General features: G+C 39.4%; 2 protein-coding genes across 13 annotated transcripts in view; one reads left to right on the forward strand and one right to left on the reverse strand.

Annotated features, from left to right (window-relative positions):
- Positions 1-24,339, forward strand: part of PCNX1 (pecanex 1) — a 188,854-nt gene that overhangs the window by 91,637 nt on the left and 72,878 nt on the right. For 8 of the 12 annotated variants that reach the window (XR_007911684.3, XR_016226549.1, XM_051826049.3 and 5 more), the window contains 4 exons: positions 7,779-7,869; positions 9,588-9,645; positions 12,313-12,530; positions 21,614-21,767. Coding sequence is in view for 10 of the 12 variants with exons in the window: in XM_051826049.3 (XP_051682009.2) it covers positions 7,779-7,869; positions 9,588-9,645; positions 12,313-12,530; positions 21,614-21,767 (521 nt within the window). In the remaining 2 variants the exon portion in view is untranslated. The remainder of the gene's footprint in view (positions 1-7,778; positions 7,870-9,587; positions 9,646-12,312; positions 12,531-21,613; positions 21,768-24,339) is intronic. The other 4 variants (XM_051826051.3, XM_070065174.2, XM_051826056.3 and 1 more) reach the window with 1 other exon arrangement.
- Positions 21,393-24,339, reverse strand: part of LOC108175596 (uncharacterized) — a 157,956-nt gene continuing 155,009 nt past the window's right edge. Inside the window, exon 8 of the mRNA XM_089322230.1 lies at positions 21,393-21,788. The gene's annotated coding sequence lies outside the window, so the exon portion shown is untranslated. The remainder of the gene's footprint in view (positions 21,789-24,339) is intronic.

Consider the following 24,339-nt stretch of genomic DNA (forward strand, 5'->3'; position numbering starts at 1 on the left):
GAACATTATTTCCAAAAGTTTTGGATGCCTTAACTACGTTAGGAAGTTGGTAGAAAATAACAAGGACTAGTTGAGATACCTGATTTGTCTCTTCCTATAAAGGACTTTTTGAAACACTAGATTAGGTTGCTTTCCAGCATTAAAGATTTTTAAGATTCTAAGTCAGTTGATGCATGTACATAGGTTAGATTCTTTGATGGAGAAACCCCCAATCCTGCCCAAATCAGTGGTTAATAAAAAAGTTATATTTCTCTAACAGAATAATGGTAGCCATTTTTAGCAGATAGGTTGACTTATCATCCACATACAGCTTCCCCACCTGGTCCAAGGTGGTAGCTGTAGTTGTTGACATTTCCTAGCAAACAGAAAAAGGAAGAGACTAAAAAAGGTCAGAAATCCATTCTTTATCTTTCAGACTGTGACTTGGAAAATGAGCCTGTCATGTTCTCTCACCTCCCATTGGCCTGTTCCTAGTCACGTGGTGCCTTGTAACTGCAAGAGAGGTGGGGCTATGACTGCTCAGCTGAAACTCAGTGAAGGGAAAGTGTTGTTATAAATAGCAGAGGGTAGGTGCCGCAGGTCTTTCTTCTGTCTTTGGCAGCGTATACTGCTTTGGAAACTTCTGATGAGCAATAGTATTCTAATGAAGCATGTAGACATAAAACAGGATCTCCAAAATCTTGGTTGCTTCCTTGTGGGACTTTCACTGAGTACATGCTGTCCCATGTTTACCCATCTACTCATTTCTTACTCAGTATTTTTTTTTCCCATTGTTTTTTTCCCCCATCAATTTTATGGAGCTGTAATTAGGTACAATAATGCATCCATTTAACTTTTACAGTTCGGTGTGTTTTAACAGATGAGTACACCTGTGAATTATGAAAATCAAGACACGGAACATTTCCATCACTTTCCAAAGATCTGTTGTGCCTTTTGCAATCCATTCCTCCTCTGCTTCTGGCCATGGCCATCCAGTCATCTGCTTGTTGCCATTAAGGTCTTCCCTTTTCTAGAAGTTGACTTAAATGCAGTCATGTAGTTTGTGGCCTTTTGTGTTTAGTTTTTCCTATAGCATGCTTTTGAGATTCATCATGTTGTGTGTATTAGTTTGCTCCTTATTGCTGAGTATGCTCACCAGGTATGTTGTCTGTGCACTCATTAGTTGATGGGCATTTGTATTATTTCCACGTTGGATATTGTAAGTAAAATTTCTAAAACTTTTTTTTAGTGTGAAAATGATTTCATATTGCCACCAACAAGTTCTTGTTTGTCATGTCCTTGCCAACACTTGTTATCCTTGACTTTTATATACTTGGGTGCATATAATGGCATCTCACCATGGTTTTTTTTTTTTTTTTTTTAAAGATTTATTTATTTATTTGAAAGTCAGAGTTACACAGAGAGAGAGGAGAGGCAGAGAGAGCGGTCTTCCATCCGATGGTTCACTCCCCAATTGGCCGCAATGACCGGAGCTTCGCCAATTCAAAGCCAAGAGCCAGGAGCTTCTTCCAGGTCTCCCACATGGTGCAGGGGCCCAAGGACTTGGGTCATCTTCTACTGCTTTCCCAGGCCATAGCAGAGAGCTGGATTGGAAGTGGAGCAGCTGGGTTTCGAACCAGCACCCATTTGGGATGCTGGCGCTTCAGGCCAGGGTGTTAACCCACTGAGCCACTGCACTGACCCCCTCACCATGGTTTAAATTTATATTTATCTTATAACAAAGGAGGATGCACATCTTTGGAGGCTTTTATTGGCATTCATCTGAAATATATCCACATATTTTACTCATTTTTGAAGTTGGGAGGTTCATTTTACTACTGAGGTTTAAGACTTCTTGTGGTATTTTAGATACAATTCATTTGTCAGATACAATTTATAAACGTTTTCTCCTATTCTGCAGCTTGTTATTTTGTTTACATGACCAGTCTTGATGATTTAAATCCCATTGGTACAGATTATTTTATGAAATAAGACATGGCCTTTTGAAATAAAATGTGAGCAAATGTTGAGGTGATAGTAGGTTATGAATTTGTATATTCAGTTTTGGAAAGTTCAGCTGATCTAAGGATTAAGGCACAGGAGAAGAATCTTTTATTTTTTAAAAAGATTTATTTATTTATTTGAAAGGCAAAATTAGAGAGAGGCAGAGAGATAGAGAGGTCTTCCATCTGCTGGTTCACTCCTCAAAGGCCACAACAGCTGGAGCTGGGCTGATCAGGAGCCAAGAGCCTCTTCCAGGTCCCTCATGCAGTCGCAGGGGCCCAAGGACTTGGGCCATCCTCTACTGCTTTCCCAGGCCATAGCAGAGAGCTGGATTGGAAGTAGAACAGGGGCTGGTGCTGTGAGGCAATGGGTTAAAGCCCCCGTCTGCAGTGCCAGTATCCCATATGGGCTCCAGTTCGAGTCTCGGTTACTCCACTTCCGATTGGAGTCCTGGTTGCTCCACTTCCAATCTAGCTCCATGCTAATGTGCCTGGGAAAGCAGCAGAGAACAGGCCAAGTTGTTGGGCCCCTGCACCTACATGGGAGACCCCGAAGAAGCTCCTGGCTCCTGGCTTTGGATCAGTGTGGCTCCAGCTATTGCAGCCATTTGGGGAGTGAACCAACAGATGGAAGACCTTTCTTTGCCTCTGCCTCTCTGTAATTCTGCCTTTCAAGTAAGTAAATAAAACTTAAAAAAAAAAAATAACACCAAGAAGTGAAGCAGCCAGGACTTGAACCAGTCACCCATATGGGATGCCAGCACTGCAGGCAGCGGCTTTACTCACTATGCCACAGTGCTGGCCCTGGGAGTGGAGTCTTAACAGTGAATTAAGGCATGTTGTATTAAGTCGGAATTAGAGAATAAGATGGCCATTCAAGTAGATCTATGTAGATCTCTCTTATTGTTGCTAGGCAGTGAGATATCTGTATTGACTCAGCTGTTCCCTAAAGCTCATCAAAGCCAGCGTTTTTCTTCTCATATCTGCCCTTTTCTTGCTTCTGTTTCAAAAAGCTCTGCACTATTGCACATTGCACTAGGCCATAGACCTAGTGGTCACGATGCCTGTGTTCCGCATCAGAATGCCTGAGTTCAATACCCACCTCCAGCTTCCTGCTGATGCACAACCTTGGAAGGCAGCAAGGATGGCTCAAGTGGCTGGGTCCTTGCCACCCATGTGGGAGAGAGACCTGGAATTGAATTGCTAGCTCTAGTCCCCCTGGCTGTTGGGGACATTTGGGGAGTGAACCAACAGATGGTGTTGGGAAAGAGTGCTCTCTCCTGCTGTCTCTTTGCCTCTCAAGTAAATTGAAAAAAAGAAACAATATTACAAGCTGCACAGTATTTTGATTTCCATTGTGGCACAATAACTAAAGAGATTTTAGAAGCCTGAGGTTCTTGATTTAGCTCAGAGGATGGCAGAGTATTATGTGTAGGCTAAGTCCAATTTGATGGCTGTTTTTGTACTTAAAGTAAATCAGTCTGTGTTTGTTTCATGCATCGTCTGTGGCTGTTTTCACAATAGATTGGCAAACTTGAACCATTGCTATAAAGATGTATCTATCTGGTACACAAAGCATAAAATATTTATTATCTAGCCCTTCACAGAAAAAGTGTGCAGACTCCTGATCTAGGGAGAAACAAGTCCATTAACCTGTAAGTGGTAGTGTAGTGAGTCACTCCTGAAAATTCACGATTTTACTTCAGATACTCAGGGTTGCCACTGAGTAGTAATTGGGAGTGATCCAAGAAATTAGAACTGATCTCAGAGGCCTCTCTCTTGGAAGCATAATGTATTCATTGGGATAACATTTTGAACACAAGACTCATCAACTTCAAAAACAGTTCCTTGTTGTACTTGATGTTTAAGTACTTAGTCATAAAAATGTACATGGTCCTCCAGCAGTCTTCTAAAAACTGCTTTGTAAATTTATCATCCATGTATCTCTCTCTCTCTTTACTCTTGTAGACTTAAGATTAACAGTAGAAAAAATGAGAAGTAAATTAAGATACATGTGAGACTTGGGCCCAGAGGACACAGAATGAACTGATGGGTTTTGGACGTCAGGGAAAAATGATTGTCCAAGACACTTAAGAGGCCTCCTTTTGTTGCTCATACCTAGTAGAGGATTAGAAAAAGACCTGTAGATGATTTATCCTTCTAGTGATCACCTCCTTCCTAGATCTGTAGGTAACTTTAGAAAAATGGGTGACATCAGGAACATAATGGAAGTTTCTTTGAATGCTATTCTTAAAATGTGCTTTATGTTGTTTGGTGAGGATTTATATTGATAGGACAACTTACAGAATCCCACTGCTTTCTCATGTCTGTAATCAGCATTTTGCAAATGCTCATTTAGAATGTGCTGCACCATTCATGGCTTCAGACACAATGTTTTATGGTCTTTAAGTCACTAGCTGGTGGTCTTTATGTTCTTTAAATTACTATCCAATTTTATTCATCGGAATTCCTACTGCTCATCATGTATTATTGACTCATGGTTGTTCCTTTAAAATTCTCCCACTTTGAAAAAATGATTTGGTATAATTAACAGATTTCATTTCTATAGATTATCATATTTAATATTCAAAACTGAGAAATGCCAAGTGCTTCAGCACTTTTTTTTTTGTCTTTAGCAATGCTATCTCATGGCCAGTATCATCTTTGCAAGACTGCAATTTGGCTTCCAATCTTGTTTTCTGTTTATCCCCTTAAATCATAACAGGACCATTCTATTCAATATAATTAATTATGACCTGGGAGTTGAATCATGTTTTGATTATAAACTAGAGAAGGACATTTATTTGATATCCTACTTTCTTCTCAGTTTGTAGTAATTAGAAATAATAATTAAAGTTGTCATTACATTTCTTAATGCAGAATAATGCTAAAATAGGATCACTAATAATTTTACATTTTGTTTAAATCTAAAGTTTAAAAATGATTCTGGTTTTAATCTCAGATGTGTGAAATTGCTATGTATGCCAAGAAAACTTATAAATTTAAGATATTCTTTTTTTTGAAATTTATGTATGTATGTGTGTATGTTTGTTATGTGAGAGAGAAATAGAGCTCCCATGGGCTGATTCACTGTGGAAATGCCTGCAGCACTGGGCTGCGCCAAACAGAACTAGAAGTCCAGTACTCAGTCTGGGTTTCCCACATGAGTGGCAGAGACCCGGGTACCTTTGAGTATATTAGCAGGAATCTGAAATCTGGAGTGGAGCCAGGACTTGAAACCTGGGATTCTGATTTGGGACGTGGGTATGCCAAGCAGCAGTGTAACTTCTAGGCCAATATCTGTCCCTAAAGTATTCTTAATCTGTGTAAACTAATAGCAATATATACTTAACTTCTGTTTTGGTTATTTTTTAAACTGCCTTTAGTAGATTATCATAATGCTACATCAAAATGTTACCAGGTTTTTCTTTGAAACTTTAAGCTATATATTTTTTAGTGTAATTGTTTTTCTGGTATGTTTATCTTCTGAATACAATTTGGTACTTCTGAAGTTCTGTCAGTTGCCAAACCCAAAAGATACCAGAGAGGCCCAGAATTGTTCTTTTGTGGTTAAGTTGGGAATATACAATGGAGCCTTTTTATATAGTGTGAATTTGTTCTGACAAGTGTCCTATATATTTTTAAGAACCCAAACTTGTTCCTAAAGTTAGTATGCAGGCAAAAGTTCCTTAAGGGAAAGAATAAAGCCCTGCTGAAGTCATCTACATTTGTTAACAATCACAGCCTCCCTTTTCTTAGACATGTTCTGTGCTTCCCTTCAGTTTCCTGAATTTTGTTACTTGTTAGTCATTGTTAGGCATTGGTTTGTTAGAAGAATTCAGTCTTGAATACTTAGATGGTAATAAAACCACCAGATGTTTCTACCTCTCTCTCTAGAAAAGTTTTTTTTTTTTGCATTCTTTGTTTTTGTTAAAGTTTATCTGTATTTAAAATGCTATTATTTCAATTACAGTATAATACTAGACATTTATACATAAGACTAGGCATCTTATACATGGCAATGTAGTGACAATATTCTTTCACTATTCCAAGTGAAAATTATGAACACAGTATCTTTAGCTGGTTTTAGTTGCATACAAATACTCTTAATATACCAAAAATGGAATTCATAATACTAAAAATCTCATGGGAAGCTTAAATACCCTTAATAAACTGATGCTTACTAATTCTTCTGCATTGCGTAATTGATGATTCTGATCAGGTGTTTTTTCCTACTTATATTAATGATAGCAAGCCAGTGAGGAAGGAGCAGAGCAGAAAAAATGACCTTATGAAAATAAATTTTGAATATCAATTTAGTATTTTTATTTAATCTTTTCATTAGCAATTTTTGCAGCCACTTCAAAAGAACATTCAGTGATACTTCTAAGGAGCAGACAGTTGGCAGCTGGTATCATGGCATTTTCATTCACTAATCAGGTTTCTGTTATAGAGGTGCTAAGAATGAATGACAGCTGAAAGGGAGAAAAAATTAATACACACGCAGAATAACTTTCCCTTGAAAAAGTACAGCGAACAAAATGCATATTTCACAGAATGCTTTGTTCCTAATTTTATCTCAGGAATGTATTATTCTGACCAAAAAAAAAAAAAAAAAGGCCACACAATAAAGTAATAAAATTTTGCAAAGTACTCAAACAATCTTGTCTATTTATTATTTTTTTTTGGGTTCCGGTCTTTTTAAAGAATGAAGTAATGTTTTTGTAAACCCTTAGCAACATTAGTGTACTTAGGGCTCCTTTTGTCAGTTTTTCAAGTATTCACTTAAATTTTAAAATCCACATTGCATACTTTTCACATCGTAGTCGTGGACTAATCTGAGTTTTAGATAGAAATAATCTTTTAGATTGAAATTGCCCTTTAAGATTTCCTCATCTTTATAACCGCAGTACTTCCATCTAATGAAACATAACCCTCGTAAATACTCAGAAAGCAGTCTAGACCAGACCCAGATAATTGCAGAGTTCTATACCTCATCTTATTGCCCTCCTGGAAATTCATAGTAATTTTACTTGCATTTCCTCCCATTTATGTGACTACCGTATATCCTCAAGGTGAAGAATGCATTTAAAATCCCATTATCAGAAATCATTGCATGTTGTAAAATTCATTTTAAGAGAGTTCTTTTTTCTTTTGATCTGTATTCTTCTGCAACCAATATAATTTCTAAATCTTCTGTTAGTTTTGTAGAGATATTTGGCTATAGCTATTGCTGTTTATAAATTTTTCATAAAGCTCTATGGTAGAATCATACAACTTGTAATGTTCATTAAATACTATAATTTATTGCCAACATTACTATAGCTTATTCAGTTCATTGAACTTCCTTAGGTCTAGTTTGGCACTTTTCATTTCTTCTTAAATAAACAAACAAACTCCGAAGGCCATCGTCCATTTTTGTTGTCTTGCAATTTGAGCTGTCTCAAAGCAGGGAACTTTGCAAAGGGCCACTCACACCCCTGCGAGTTAATGGTTGGGTTGGTTTTAGTAACATTGAATTCATTCAGGTGATGACCTGAATTGAGGATGTGCTGATGGGAGAACACAGACTGTAATCCTTGACTTTGGATATGTGGATCATTTAGCCCTACTGTCTAGCATTCCTTTTCTTTTCACTTGGGGCTGACTTACATGCTTACTATTATTGTTATAAAATATTGTAGAGAAGAATATAGTATATTTTCTTAAAATGTAAAAAGTTATGAAATCTAGTGTATTGTGAAGGAAAACTTCTGACTGTTCTGATGGCTTTTTAAACAATCATTTATTTGCTAGGTAAGTTCTCTTCTACGCTCTATGAGACTGGTGGCTGTGATATGTCCCTTGTGAATTTTGAACCAGCAGCAAGAAGAGCATCTAATATATGGTATGTGTGAAATCACATAAGGAGTGTGTGTGTGTACCTGTATATATTTGTCATGTTTAAAGTTCTTAAGCCTGGAGATATAAAAATTATTTTTTTATTTTTCTAATTGAAAAATACAAATCATCTACACGTATGGTATAAAACTCTCTGTCTTGAAATACTGTATCCATTGTAGAATGCCTAAATCAAGTTAACTAATACCTGTATTTCCTGACATAATTTTGGGTTTTTTTGATAGTGAGAAAGTTTAAAATCTACTCTCAGTGACTTTCAGTTACATGTGACATTGTTATTAACTCTAATTACCATGTCAGATATAAAGAGTACTTGGAAAACATATCTATATCAACTTAATTAGACTTAATAACTTACCATAGTACATTTTTTTCTGAAGAATTTAGGTAGAATTTTATGCTGTGAAAAATGTAAGCATTATTATATAAGTGAAAGTTATTTTGTATGTTTAAAAATATTAAATTTAAACTTCCTGTAGGTATTATAGTAGGATATGATATGATATGATATCCCACAATTACAAATTTGATTATAAATTTCGTGCTCTCCCTATATTATAGGATGGAATAAAGCCTATCAGAAAAATCGTCACATAACAAAGTTCAAACTCATCAATTACTTCTTCTTTAATATAATTTTAATAATTTACTTCTTTATTAAGGGTTCTTTCGAGTAACTTTTTAAATACCCAGCTTTGATTTTAGTTACATTTTTAATTATCTTTAATGAATAATTTTTTTGTTTACTTTTTTTGTTTGTTTTTGGAATTTCTTAAAATGTGTGTCATATGTTACATTTTACTTCTTTTCTCTCCACCTCTTAGGAGGAAATTTGTAAAATATAAGGAAATTAGGAGAAAAGCAAATAAATTAGAAATCTTTATCGTGTAACATAAGTACAGTTTTAGAATGTGTTAAAATTATTTTTTCTAAAATTTTAGTCTTGTTCATGTATTCAAATTCCTGCTTTGGAATCCATTATTGGTAGTTTTGATTGTTGTTTTAGGACTTCACTTTAATAATGGGTCACTTCTATGGGTGGTTTACTTATTTTTCAAGTTTGAGGATCCATTTAAGGCAGTAGGATCTTGCGATTATTCAGCTCAGCTTGCTGAAGAGATAGAACATAGAAGGAATTATTCTCTCTAGGCTCCTTTAGCCCAGTTTCAGAATTCACCTATCAATCAACTTTTAAATTGGAGTTACCTGAATCTGTAATGGTGGAAACAGGGGATGGAGAAATGGAAAAACTTAGCTACTGTGTTAATTTGAGAGGAGAACAATTCCTCACATAAAACTGTGATAAACCCTGAAGTTTTGAAATCCAGAGCTTACTGAAATGTGAAAACTGAATTGTGTTCTAGGCTGCCATATTAGCTTAGGTTTATTGTGTCTTTAGTCACTTAAACACTTTCACAAGAGCCTTGTGCTGAGTGTTTTTATTATCTGAAGTGACTGACGAAGAAACAGGTATAGGAGACACCAGGTAACTTGTCCAAGGTGTCGTTCAGTTGAAGAGGTTTGAATGCAGACCCCACAACCCCCAGGGTATGCTCTTTATTCACAACTTGGGGGAAATGTTATTTTGCATTTTGAAGTTTACATGGAAAAGTGTAAATATCATCACACTGTTAAAGGATTTGTTTCTCTTTCTACTACATGACAAACTGTTTACTCCCTAACCCCATTCTTGTTTTATTTTAGTGACACGGATTCTCACGTATCCAGTTCTACCTCAGTTCGATTTTATCCACATGATGTGGTAGGTTTTTCTTTATCTTTATACCATGATATATTTCCAGATTAAATCTGAAATGTCTATAGATACGTAGAAAAATCAGTAAAATCAGTAAAGTTACCAAATGACAGTTTTGTTGCAAACTGGCAAAATCACCTTTGCCATCCTTCAGTGGATCTCTTCTTGCAAGTGCTTGGAAAGGAAACAAAGTTTAATTAGCCATGTTTATACATTTTGAGGGGGAGATAAAGATCCATTTACTCATCAGTCTCACAACCTGAGACTGGTTGTGTCATTTGTTCGTTGAGCCCATTTTCAGCCTCATTGTAACTTTATTTTGATGTAGTTAACTGTTGACTATTAGCTATTCATAACTTGTGTGTGAGAAGAAACTGAGTGACGACATGTATGTAAAGAAATTATATATGTATAAAAATTATGTGTGTATGTAATCACTTAATATATGCAAGAAATTATGTACATGTGTGTAAAAATTAAACTATGTGAAATACAGTGGAGATTTAAAATAGAATGCAAGCTGCTTTTTGTTACCAAGGTGTATATATTCAAGCTGAAAAGGACAAAATATAAAAAATCATTATGAGAAAACATACAGATACATGTTGTCGAATGTAGTGCTTAAAGGGATTAATTTTTAGTGACTTCCTAAAGATGAGTTATTGAGTTAAAATACTTTTAAAAATGTATTTTAAAGTCAGGAACAAATAGTTTTTCCATCTACTGGTTCATTTTCAAAATGCCTGCAACAGCTAGAGCTGGGTCAAGCCGAAGCCCAGAGCCAAAGCTCAGTCTAGGTCTTTCCTGTGTGTGGCAGGGACTCAGCTACTTCAGCCATCAGCTGCTGCCTCCCAGGGTGCACGTGATCAGGAAGCTGGACTGAGGAGCAGGGCTAGGATTTGAACCCAGTCCCTTTGATACAGGATGCAGGTGTTCCAAGTGGCATCTTTACCACTGCACCAAATGCAGATGAGTTATGAGTATGATTTTAAGATTACAGTTGGGAACTGGCAAAAAACAGTGGTTCTCAACCTGTGGATGTTTGACGATAATCTGGAAACTAATGCGTGTGGCAACTGGAGGCATGCTACTGATGTGTAATGTATAAGAGCCAGGGATGCTATTAAACTTCCTACAGTGGGGATCCTAGCCCCCTTAACAAAGAATTATCTAATGCAGAAAGTCTGTAATGTCAAGATTGAGAAGCCCTGATGTAGACCATAAGAAGAAAAGCGTTCTGGGTCATATTTGTCAATGCTTGCAGGTAGAAATGGATATATTATACATGAGAAGCAAATTTTCTTGACTCTACCCACATTGAGTGTTTTGTTTATTTAATTGAAGATTTGCTTTTTTTTTTTTTTTTAAAGAGTCATGGAGAGAGAGGGAGAGAGGGAGACAGACAGAGAGATCTTGATCTGCTGGTTCATTCCCCAGATGGCCACAATGGCCAGGTGTGGGTCATGCCAAAGACAGGAGCCAAGATCTTCATCTGGATCTCCTATGAGGGTAGCAGGGGCCCAGATAGTTGGGTCTTTGTCTTCTGCTTTCCCAGGTCATTAGCAGGGATTGGATTGGAAATGGAGCAGCCGGGACTTAAACTAGCATCCATATGGGATGCCAGCATCACAGGCAGTGGCTTCCCCTGCAACATCAGCCGCATCACATTAAATGTTTTAGAAGCAGAGATTCTCCCCCTTTTATTTGCTACATGTATTCCTAGAAACTCCATAGGAAAGCAAAAATGGGATGATTATTATATTTATAATTTTCACATTTATATGGCATGGGAGCCTTCAACTAGTAAAATGCTGCCCAGAGTTGTGCCAGATAGAGTGAACCTTTTTTCTTTTTTCTTTTTTTAATGTGAGAGGCAGAGACCTTCTGTCTGCTGATTCACTCCCCAAATGCTTGCAATGGCTGGGACTGGGCCACGACACAGCCAGGAGCTGGGAACTCAGTCTAGGTCTCGCCAGTAGGTGGCAGGAACCCATTTACTTGAGCCATTTCCTGCTGCCTCCTAGGATCTGCATTAGCATGACACGCGTCAGGAGCTGGAGCTGGGACTTGAATCCAGGTACTCTGATATGGGATGCAGGTGTCTTAGCCCATAGACCAAATGCTCACACCAGATCCAGTCTTGTTGCTTTCAGAAGAAAGGAAAAGTGATGGTGAATGGATAAGTTAAAGCTAAAACAATGCAATAATTTCCTGTGTATCCTCAGGTGAACAGCCTGCAAAAACAGAAAAAACGTGGGAGGAGGGCAAGATTTGAAAACAGTGACAATGGCGATAAATGACAAAGGAGTAAATAAGAGTTGAAGACTCAGCTCTGAACCTAACAGTGAGATTCATAGCTGAGAAAAGACTAGAAATGTGCCAGGGGAAGCCACTAAGTCTTCACTGACAGTGATTTTAATGGATTCACTAGCAATGCAGTCATAAAGTCCTTAGGTTTCAAATATGCTTCATAACAAGACCTTTCAAGAAGTCTGTTGGCTAGTTTGCTTTGTTTCCTTGGTATTACCATCTTTTGTAGTTTCTAATCGTAAAATTTTCAAAGTGGACTACAGTAGAGAATTAAGGGGCTTAGATAATCTGCAAGCGAGTTGGCGTTCTTGAATCATGATTTGATTAAATACTTGAAGCCTTTCAATGCTGACTTTCTTTTAGCTCTCTCTCCCACAGATTCGATTGAATAGACTGTTGACCATCGATACAGATTTATTGGAGCAACAGGACATTGATCTAAGCCCTGACTTAGCAGCCACTTATGGCCCAACAGAAGAGGCTGCCCAAAAGGTTAAACACTATTACCGCTTTTGGATCTTGCCCCAACTGTGGATTGGCATTAACTTTGACAGACTCACACTTTTGGCCTTGTTTGATAGGTGAGAATATAGTATGATCCTAAAGATATGTGCAGATTTTATTTTTAAGTGAAGTATGCCTAATTCTCCATTGAGATTTTTACCTGATGATCATGTTGGAAAATGTTTCTGTTTTAGTCCTCTTAAGATAAAAAGTAAGGTAATGAGGCTTTCAAATATTGACTCTCTTAAATCCATTAAAAGCTTTGTTATAATATGTTTGTACAATGAAATCCTTTTTATTAGCAATAAAACTCACAGCACTAGAACTTAAAGGCCAGAGAATATGAGATATTGTTGACTTTAGGCTATAGGTAGTATGATTCCAAGTATAAAAGTTATCAGAGGGAACTAGTATCTGTTAACAGTACTGTCTTAATGTTAAACATACCAGTATGTTACAAACCTGGTAGCCAATGGCTCTTTTGGTCAGCTTGGAGTAGCAGGACTGGATTTACTCTTTGATTCAAAACAAGCCAAGCCAGACAAAATATATGAAACAGTGTTTTTTTTCCAGACATTAAAGATATGACAACACAGGACAGTGACCCTGAGAGATGGGAAGCAGGTGGTGTGAGCCCTACCTTTGTCCCAGCGAAATACCTTAAGCCTAAGTGTTCTTAGGCTGCAGAACAGAGAGGGGTACTAGAGGTAGTCCCAGGGGCTCCCTGAAGAGCTGGAGGCGAGACAGCAGGGAGACTGAGGCGGCCAGGACGGATCAGACAGAAAGAGACCAGTGCTCAGAGAGGACCTCAGAGGTCTGCAGCAAGTGCCCTTTGCTGCTCAGCAGAGCACTGGTCAGTTCATCTCAGGCAGGAATCTGGGAGGCCGAGTGGGGGCTCACATGACGAGAGTAGTTCCTGGTACTCAAGCAGTGCGTGTTTCCACCAGCCAGAGTGAAGCCATTCTCACTCCATGTCATATGGTGCACTGTGCAGAACATTGAGGGAACTCTTACCTGAACCATAGGGAAGAATTAGCCCTAGCATGTGCTCTGCCTCAAACCTACCTAACAAGTCATCAAAAGTAAGACCCAGAGGGATGAAACTGTTTCTAAATAGCACAACAAAGCTCAAGAAGCTTGACAGGAATCTAGAAACATCACTCACAAAGTTAAGATTCACATTTGTCATCTAATCAAAGATAATCAGGTATGCAAAGAAGTGAGAAAAAGTGACCTGTAATGAGGAGGAAAATAAATCGAGACCAACCTGTAACTGGCACCCGATGTTAGAATTAGCAGACAAGAACACTGGAACAACAACAACAAAAAACCAAAACAAAACTGCAACAGTCATATCTGTACTCAGTTTGTTAAGAGAGACGGGACCGGCGCTGTGGTGTAGTGGGTAAAGCCTTGCCTGCAGTGCCGGCATCCCACAGGGGGCCAGTTTGTGTCTCGCTTCTCCCATTTCTGATCCAGCTCTCTGCTATGGCCTGGGAGAGCAGTGAAAGGTGGTCCAAGTCTGTGGGCCTCTGCACCTGCATGGGAGACCTGGAAGACGCTCCTGGCTTCTGGCTTCAGATCGGTACAGCTCTGGCCGTTGCAGCCAAATGTGGAGGGAACTAGCGGAGGGAAGACCTGTCTCTCTCTGCCCCTTCTCTCTCTGTAACTCTGCCTTTCAAATAAAGAAATAAATCTTAAAAAAAAAAAAAAAAAGTAGAGACATGGAAAATAGACAAAAGAAGTCCCAGATAGGGTGTAAAGTATCATTATACTCTTACATCTGTGTATATGAAATACATGAAATATAAATAAAATTTTTTAAGATTTTATTTATTTATTTGAGAGGCAGAGTTACGACAGCGAGAGGGAGAGACAGAGAGAAAGGTTTTCCATCTGCTGGTTCACTCCCACCTTAGCCGAAGCTGGGCTGATCTGAAGCCAGGAACCAGGAGCTTCTGGTGGGTTTCCAGTGTGGGTCCATGCAGGGACCCAAGCTCTTGGGCCATCCTCTACTGCTTTCCCAGGTCATAGCAGGGAGCTGGATCGGAAGAGGAGTAGCCGAGACAGGAACGGGGCACCCTTATGGGATGCTGACACCACAGGTTAGTCTTAGCCAAGTATACCATAGTGCTGGCTCCTAAATAATTTTTTAAAGGGTTATAAGAGTTGAATATAACAGTCTTAAATAAAAACTACACTGGGTGGGATTAATGGTAGAAGAAAAGATCAGTGAATTTGAAGGCACAGCAATAGAAACTGTTCCAAATGAAATAAAGAATTTTCTTACCACTCCATCCCACCCCCCCATGAAAAGAGCATAAAATCAAAATGAGAGTAAGCTGTGGGCCAACTTCAAGAGAAGAAGGAAAACATTTTGAAGAAATAGTGGAAACCTTTCTCAGTTTGATGAAAACTTCTAGACATTGAAGAAGCTCAGTGAACCCCAATCACAAGAAAAGCAAAGCAAACTACATAAAGGCACATGATTATTCAAAGAAGTGATAGATCTTAAAAGCTACAAGAGGAAAAAAGAAGACATTCTTTGTATGGAGGAACAAGATTAACAAAGACATCAGTGGCATTGGAAATAATCAAATATGAAGATAGTGGAGGCCCATCTTTTAAGTACTGTCAACTTAGTACTATAACTGGGTACTTTATACCCTGCTCAAAACCAAGGTGAAATAGACATTTTCTAAACTTGGAAAAAAGAGAAGAATTTCTCAAGCAGAGTTGAAGAATGTCTTTGTGGCAGTAGAAGGATGATATTAGAGGGAAATATGGACCTACCCAAAGAAACAAGCATCACTGGAATCTTAAAAGTAACCATATGAGTAGACACCATGATTTTTTCCTTAGGAATTAAATCTCTCTCTCTCTCTTTAGGATTTATTTATTTTTACATGAAAGAGTTACACAGAGAGAGAAGGAGAGGTAGAGAGAGATCTTCCATCCACTGGTTCATTCCCCAACTGGCCCGCAGTGGCCAGAGCTGTGCTGATCCAAAGCCAGGAGCCAGGAGCTTCTTCCAGGTCTCCCACAGGGGTACAGGGGCCCAAGGGATTGGGCCATCTTCTACTGCTTCCCCAGGCCATAGCATAGAGCTGGATCAGAAGTGGAGCAGCCAGGACTTGAACCGGTGCCCATATGGGATGCCAGCATTTGCAGGCGGCGGCTTTACCCACTATGCCACAGCACTGACCTCAGGAATTAAATCTCTTTAAAGATAATTGTTTAGACAAAATTAATATCAGTTTATTCTTTGGTCTATATATGACAGTATAATAGCATAAAATGCAGAAAGGAGAAATAAAAGTATAAAATTAGTTTTTTGTTGTTGTTGTTGTTGTTGTCGTTGTTGTTTTTTAGTTTAGTTTATTTGAAAGGCAGAGTTGCAGTAAGAGGAGGAGAGAGGAGAGACACAGAGAAAGTTATTTTCTATCTGCTGGTTCATTTCCTTAATGGCCTCAACGGCCGGGGCTGGGAGAGTCCGAAGCCAGGAGCTTCCTCCATGTCTCCCACACGGATACAGGGGAGCCCAAGCACTTTTGGACCATCATCTGCTGCTTTCCCAGGCACATTAGCAGGGAGCTAGATCAGAAGTGGAACAGCCAGGTCTCTAACCAGTGCCCATATGGGATGTTGGCATTGCAGGTAGAGGCTTAGCCTGCTACCCCACAGTGCCAACAACAATATAACATTGCTTATACTTGCACAGTATATGAAGTAGTATATTATCACTTGAAGGTAGCCTATCATAAAATGTGTATTATAAACCCTAAAGCAGCCACTAAAATAACAAAGGAAAGAATTATAGCTACTATGTCAAAAAAGGAGATACAGTGAAGTAACAAAAATTAACTCTAAGGGTAGATATTGGCTGTAGTGGTTAAGATGCCACTAAGGGTACCCATATCCCATATCAGAGTGCATTGTTTGAGTGCCAGCTCCTCTGCTTCCTATCCAGCGTTGGATGCAGCCTGGGAGACAGCAGATGATAGCTCAAGGACTTGGGTCCCTGTCACCTGTGTGGGAGATGTGAATGGAGTTCTGGTGTTCTGGTTTTGGCCTGTCCCAGCCATAGCTGCTGCAAGCATTTGGGGAGTAACCAGTGGATGGAAAATCTTTCTCTTCCCCCATGGATGTATCTCTGCCTTTCGAGTAAAATGAAAAATTTAAATTATAATAATACAGAAAACATAAAGAGAAAAGAAATAAAATATGAAAGAAGTAACAAATGATAGAATTGGGAAAAGTCTGAAATTTTCAAATTGGACCAAAAAAAGCAAAGCTCAACTGTATGCTGCCTATAAGAATGCACTTTAAATATTAAAACAGAAATGGGTTAAAAGGGAAAAGATAACAACATAACAACAGGAAAGTAATGCTGGCATGGCTGTGTTAATATCAGACAAAGTAGAATTCAGAGGAAACTCTTGCCAAGGATAAAGAACTTTGATAATGATTTCACATTAATAAATATGTAGGATTTACTAATCCTAAATATTCCTACACCCAAAACAACCTCAAAATACATAAATCAGAAGCTGGTAGAAATAGGAGAGGCTGGTGCCACAGCTCAATAGGCTAATCCTCCGCCTAGTGGTGCCGGCACCCCGGGTTCTAGTCCCGGTAGGAGCGCCGGATTCTGTCTCGGTTGCCCCTCTTCCAGGCCAGCTCTCTACTGTGGCCAGAGAGTGCAGTGGAGGATGGCCCGAGTACTTGGGCCCTGCACCCCATGGGAGACCAGGATAAGTACCTGGCTCCTGCCATCCGATCAGCGTGGTGTGCCCGCTGCAGCGCGCTGGCTGCGGTGGCCATTGGAGGGTGAACCAATCACAAAGGAAGACCTTTCTCTCTGTCTCTCTCACTGTCCACTCTGCCTGTGGAAAAAAAAAAAAAAGAAAGAAAGAAAGAAAGAAAGAAAGAAAGAAAGAAAGAAAGAAAGAAAGAAAGAAAGAAAGAAAAAGAAATAGGAGAAATAAGAAACCCATAGTTAATGCTAATTTCAACACCCCTCTTTTAATATTTCACGTAAGAAGTGCATAGAAAATCAGTGAATATATAATAGATTTGAGCAGTACTATCAACCAGCCTGTGTTGACTGACCTTTATGAATCACTCCACCCATACATGTTCTTTAAAGTGCTGTGGAACATTTACCAAGACAGATCATATTATGTGTCATAATACAAAGATCAGGGGCTGGCATAGTGGCTAAAGCCACCTACTGTGACACCAGCATCCCATTTGGATGCCAGTTTGTGTCCCAGATTGTTCACATCTGATTCAGCTCCTTTGATGGCCTGGGAAAAGCAGCAGAAGATGGCTCAAGTGCTTGGGCCCCGCCACCAATGTGGCCCTTGGCTTCTGGCTTCAACCTGGCCCAGCCCTGCCATTGCAGCCTTTTGGAGAGTGAACCAGCAGATGGCAGAATTCTCTCTCTTACTCTCTGTTTCCAACTCTTAATTTATTATTAATTTTTACATTTACTTGAGAGGCAGAGTTACAGAGAGAGGGAGAGATGTCTTCATCTGCTGGTTCATTCCCCAAATGGCCACAACAGCCAGACCTCAGCCAATCCAAAGCCAGGAGCCAAGAGCTTCTTCTGGGTCTCCCATGCAGGTGCAGGGGGACAAGCACTTGGGCCATCTTCTAGTGTTTTCCCAGGCCATAGCAGAGAGCTAGATGAGACGTGGAGCAACTAGGACTCAAACCAGCACCCACGTGGGATGCCTGTGCACAGATCGATGCTTAACTTACTACGCAACATAACCAGCCCCTGTCTGCAGCTCTTGATTTTCAAATAAATAAATAAATCTTTAAAAATAAATTTTTTAAAGGATTCAGATCATACATAATATGTTCTCTGACTGCAGTGGAATTCAAGAGCCTTGGAAAATTCCCAAATATTTGGAAACTAAATAACACTTCTAAATAATTCATGGGTTAGAGAAGTAATCAAATGGGCAAATTAGAAAGCATTTCGAACCAAGTGAAAATGAAAACACAATGTATCTGAATTTCTAGGATGCCATTATTTGCAATACTTGGGAAAATTTATTGCACTCCATACCTAAAGGAAAGATCTCAAATCAGTGACTTTAACTTCTACCAGGAAACTAGAAGAAAGGGAACACATTTGGCACATTTGGCTCAAGCATCAGAAGAAAGAAAATAATAATAATTAAAAAAAACCAGAATTCTGCAAAGATGCAGAAAAAGTTATGAAAATCTAGAGTACTAAAAGCTCATCTTTTTTTTTTTTCCCAAAGATTTATTTATTTATTTGAAAGGCAGAGTTACACAGAGGCAGAGAGAGAGAGAGAGAGAGAGAGAGAGAGGTTTTCCTTCTGCTGATTGACACTCCAAATGGCCACAATAGCTGGAGCTGGGCCGATCCAAAGCCAGGAGCCTGAGCTTCTTCCAGGTCTCATGCAGGTGCAGGGGCCCAAGCTGGATGAGAAGTGGAGCAGGGGCCAGCACTGTGGCATAGCAGGTAAAGGCGCTGCCAGCAGTGCTGGCATCAAATATGGGCGTTGGTTCAAGTCCTGGCTGCTCTATTTCTGATCCAACTTTCTGTTATGGCCTGGGAAAGCAGTAGAAGGTAGCCTGAGTACTTGGGCCCCTGCACTTGTGTGGGAGACCTGGAAGAAGCTCCTGGCTCCTGGCTTTGGATCGGCCCAGCTCTGGCTGTTGTAGCCATTTGGGGAAGGAATCAGTGGGTGGAAGATCTCTCTCTCTCTCTCCTTTTCTCTCTCTCTCTCTCCCTCTGTCTTTCTGTTGTAACTCTTTCAAATAAAATAAATCTTAAAAAAAAAAGGAGTGGAGCAGCCAGGACTCGAACCGGCGCTCATGTGTGTTGTTGGCACTGCAGGCAGGAGCTTTACCCACGACAGCACCGCGCTGACCCCCAAGGCTCATTCTTTAACATCAGCAATTAAATTGATAAATCTTAAGCCAGTTAGATCAGAAAAAACCAAAACCGACCAACAAACCACAGGCACCAAGAAAGTAAGATATGATTCTCACTACAGATTCTGCAGATATTAAAAATAAGAGAATATTATGAATATCTATATGCAAGTAAATTTGACAAATGGGCAGATGAAATGGACAAATTTCTTGAAAAATATAAATTAATAAAAAATTGTGGTTATCAACCTTCCAACAAAGAGCACTGCAGGTCCAGAAGGTATCACAATAATGTCCAGATCAATGAGATGGGAAAGGATAACTTGTTCAGCAGAAGGTGCTGGAATGATTGAATTTCCACATGCAGAAAGTACACAAAAGTAAGGGACTTTTATCCTTTGTGTATTTTATTAGAAAAATTAATTCAAAATTGATGATAGGCATAAATGTGATACCTAAAACAGTGAAACTTCTAGGGGAAAGAGATAAATGAGGAAATTTTGTGAACTTGTGTTAGGCAATGTTTCTTAGCTGTGATGCCCAAAATAAGAGTATTAAAAGAACAACTTGAGGCCGGCGCCGCGGCTCACTAGGCTATCCTCCACCTAGCGGCACCGGCACACCAGGTTCTAGTCCCGGTCGGGGCACCGGATTCTGTCCCGGTTGCCCCTCTTCCAGGCCACCTCTCTGCTGTGGCCAGGGAGTGCAGTGGAGGATGGCCCAAGTACTTGGGCCCTGCACCCCATGGGAAACCAGGATAAATACCTGGCTCCTGCCTTCGGATCAGCGCGGTGCGCCGGCCACAGCGCACCAGTCGTGGTGGCCATTGGAGGGTGAACCAACGGCAAAAGGAAGACCTTTCTCTGTGTCTCTCTCTCTCACTGTTCACTCTGCCTGTCAAAAAAAAAAAAAAAAAAAAAAAGAAGGAGCACAACTTGATGAACTGGATTCTCAATATTCAAAATTAAGCAAAAGCCTGAGGAAGCATCTGTTGCATTACAAGGCAAGTGCTATGCAGCACTATACAAAAGAGGTCATTTGATTGGCAGATATGGAATTACATAACTACCTCCTAAGGTCACATGGAAGTACTAGTAGTTTATTGAATTAAAAACACTGTTGAACATTTTTGATCTGGTAGAACTGTTAAATAGTATAGAGATGTTTATGAAATTTATTTTAAGCGATTACAAAATGGCATTCAATTCATAAAGTGAGTGATAAAGGTAATTCCTTACCCATTGTAGACAATACTAATATGTAGGAAGTTTTCAGGACAGAAATAGGCAAACGATAATCTGGCCACAGATAATTTTTAGTAAAGCCATTTTTGGCTTGTTGTCTCTGTTGATCTGTAAGTGTTTATTTCTAAATAATAGAACTAATATCCTCCTGTATACTTGGTTTTTGTATTCTGCTTTTCTTTGAGTAGCAGAAGTGCTGAGCATTTTCCCTGTCACTTAATATTTAAAATAATGACTTTTAGCACATATTTGCTTAACATTTTGTGAACATTTCACCAAGAAGTAATGATTAGTCTTAATTTTTTGGTGGGACATAGAAGTCACCTTTATTGCTTTAGTTTGTATCTTGGGCAGTATACTGTTTCTTGTGCAGTGTCAGTCTAATAAAGCATACAGTTGTCCCAGCAACTTTAATGGAGGCGAAATTGATGACCTTTGACTCTGCCTTCATCCTCAAATTTGTGAGAATTTGTACTTAAGTAATTCTGTGGTGAGGTTTTGAATTATTTCAGATGACTGAGAGAGAAGAAAAATAAAACCACTTTATATCAAAAATTGGCTATAGACTTTCCTCATATAGAGTAACATTTGGATTTCATAGGAACTTTTTTTAGATTTTATTTTTTAAATTTGTTTTTTTGTATATATTGTTTATTTGCCACCCAAATTGATGAGCTCTTTTGCATCAAATTTGACAGAAATGCAGATATTAAAAAAGGGTTTTTAAATAGGAATTAATACTACAGTATGTTTATGTATAAAATGGGAACTCCACAGTTCGCTATGACATGCTTTATTTGTACATAACAATTTGTGTTGTGTCCACAGGAAACTAATTTCTTTTTCAGTATGATCTAAATCCTCTCCAAACCTAGCACCAAAATGGTACCTCAGCAAACGTATTAGGAAGTTTGTATTGATGTCTTCTCTTTTTCAGTCTGGTTAGTTTCTTAAATATTTATGATACAAACCTTACTTACAAGCTTTTCTGTCTACAGAAATCGTGAGATCCTGGAAAATGTGTTAGCTGTTATTCTGGCTATTCTTGTGGCTTTTTTGGGATCTATTCTTCTCATACAAGGCTTCTTCAGAGATATCTGGGTCTTCCAGTTCTGCCTGGTAATAGCCAGCTGTCAGTACTCGCTCCTGAAGGTATCAACGTCTCTTCTTTTCCTGCAGTGGAATAATGTTTGTGTTAAAGGCAGAAGGTTTTATACTATTGACTGAATTGTAGTAAGATAATCTTTACATTTATTTTTCCTGAGATTATATGGATGTTTACTTGAGATTTCTGTAGAGAGCAAAAGGAGGATAAAACTTATAACATAATTGTATGCAAGTAAAGCTTCCTAGAAACTTCTTTGTATTAAAAGGAAATGTTTGTGTATTTGTTTTTTCTTTAAAGATTTATTTATTTGTTTGAAAGGTGGGGGTTACAGAGGTAGAGGAGAGAGAGAGAGAAAGCAAGCAAGAGAAAGCGAGAGAGGTCTTCCATCTGCTGGTTCACTCCCCAAATGGCCACAATGGCCGGAGCTGAGCCTGTCCGAAGCTAGGATCCAGGAGCTTTTTTCCACGCAGGTGCAGGAGCCCAAGCACTTGGGCCATCTTCTGCTTTCCCAGGCCATAGCAGAGAGCTGGATCAGAAGTGGAGCAGCCGGGTCTCGAACCAGCACCCATATGGGATGCCACACTGCAAGCAGTGGCTTTACCTGCTACAGCACTAGCCATGTTTGTGTATTTGCTAAAATAAGAACCTCTGTTCTTGAAGTTTTTTCTTATTTTTTAAATTTTTATTTACTTATTCGAAATACAGAGAGAGGGAAGCAAAGATCTTCCACCTTCTTGTTCACTCCTCAAATGCCCACTGAAATACTAGAACCTGAAATACTGAAATACTAGAACCATCCCTGCTGCCTCCCAAGGTGCGTAGTAGCAGGGAGCTGGAATCAGAAAAGCTGAAACTGTAACCCGGGCACTTCAATGTGGGATGCAGGCATCCCCAGCAGTGTCTTAGCTGCCATACCAAGTACCTGCCCTTCTTTTTAATTTATCGGCATTAACTTTCCCAGTCTCATTTTTTGTGTCCTTGCTAGCTACAGGAATGTCAAAACTAGTATATATGTTCGTTGGGACATTGAATAGGGCAGTTGTTGTCTCCTTGTTATTCATCACTGAAAGATAACAAACATTTCAGTGGGTGTTTAACTTCACAGTTAAGTCATCTGTGTCCCACAGTGTAGTGCCAGGACATGATACCTGGCTCAGGCTTCTGAATGCAGCTTCCTGTTACTGCAGACAGTGACAGTCAAGTAACTGAGTCCCTGCCAGTTTATATGGAAGACCGAAAAGGTGATCCTGGCTCCCAGCTTCAGCCTGGCCCAGTTCCTGCAGGCTGTGGACCGTTGGAGAGTGAACCCGTGGATGGGAGCATGCTGTCTGTCTGTCTCTTAAATACATTTTAAAATCCTAAATATTGGCCGGCGCCGCGGCTCACTAGGCTAATCCTCCGCCTAGCGGCGCCGGCACACCGGGTTCTAGTCCTGGTCGGGGCGCCGGATTCTGTCCCGGTTGCCCCTCTTCCAGGCCAGCCCTCTGCTGTGGCCCAGGAGTGCAGTGGAGGATGGCCAAAGTCCTTGGGCCCTGCACCCGCAAGGGAGACCAGGAGGAGGCACTTGGCTCCTGGCTTCGGATCGGCGTGGTGGCCTTTTGAGGGGTGAACCAATGGAAGGAAGACCTTTCTCTCTGTCTCTCTCTCTCTCACTGTCTAACTCTGCCTGTAAAAAAAAAAAAAAAAAAAAAAAAAAAAAAAAACCCACACACACGCACGCACACACACACACAGAACGAAATCCCTTTGATTAAATTGGGTGATTCTATTATTAAGGTTATTGGTGTTTCTTCTGACCTTCAGTGCAGCCACCTTTATCTATCCTTTCATTGCCTCACACCAATTTAATGTACTCCCTGGCCTCAATGTCCCTTGTCCATTAATTTTGTCCACTGCCTCCATTTTAATATGGTTAAATATGGAAAAAACCTAAAAGTGAGAGTTTTGAGACTAGTTGACCAGGAGAATAGTAATTTCAAAAACAGAAATACGAAAGGCAGGAATAAGAACTTTCAGAGAATAGATGTTGAAGTTGAAAGAGTTTATTGATGACCTGGTTTCAAATCCAGCCAAGGGCCAAATGCCAATCTGTTGACCTTGGCCCACTGTAGAATTACAGGGTGGTGATAGACCATTCTAGTAAAATTGTTTGCCATACCGTTGGATGTGAACTGGAAATTGGGAGAAAGATCATGATTTGGGAAGTAATTGTGTGCTGGCTTTTGAACGTTTGGGAAGTTCACAGCTGAACATTCTGTATTAATTTGATGTGAAAATGCAAATACCTTCGACTTTTTTAGTAATCTTGGAATTTATGTGGAGAACTAGGATTCTGAAAAAAAAAAAAAAAAAGCCATATAGCATATAAAAATAAGCTAACCTGTGTCACTGTGCCTGTCCTGAGTGAATGTAATGTAACATCCTATGAGGAAGAACTCTACCTGAATTATACATGTATGGAATACCAGGCCATGCAGTGAACTGGATCTGTCTACCACATGTCATTTCAGTGACATTAAGCCAAATGTAAATTGTAGATTTATAGATTACAAAAAGATAAAGATTTGAGATGTTTTTAAGTTCACAGTGATAATAGTCTCCAGAGCTGTTGTTTCA

The sequence above is a fragment of the Oryctolagus cuniculus genome, chromosome 20 (genome assembly GCF_051225735.1).
Source record: "Oryctolagus cuniculus isolate XC-2025 breed Fujian yellow rabbit chromosome 20, ASM5122573v1, whole genome shotgun sequence".
NCBI lineage: Eukaryota > Metazoa > Chordata > Mammalia > Lagomorpha > Leporidae > Oryctolagus > Oryctolagus cuniculus.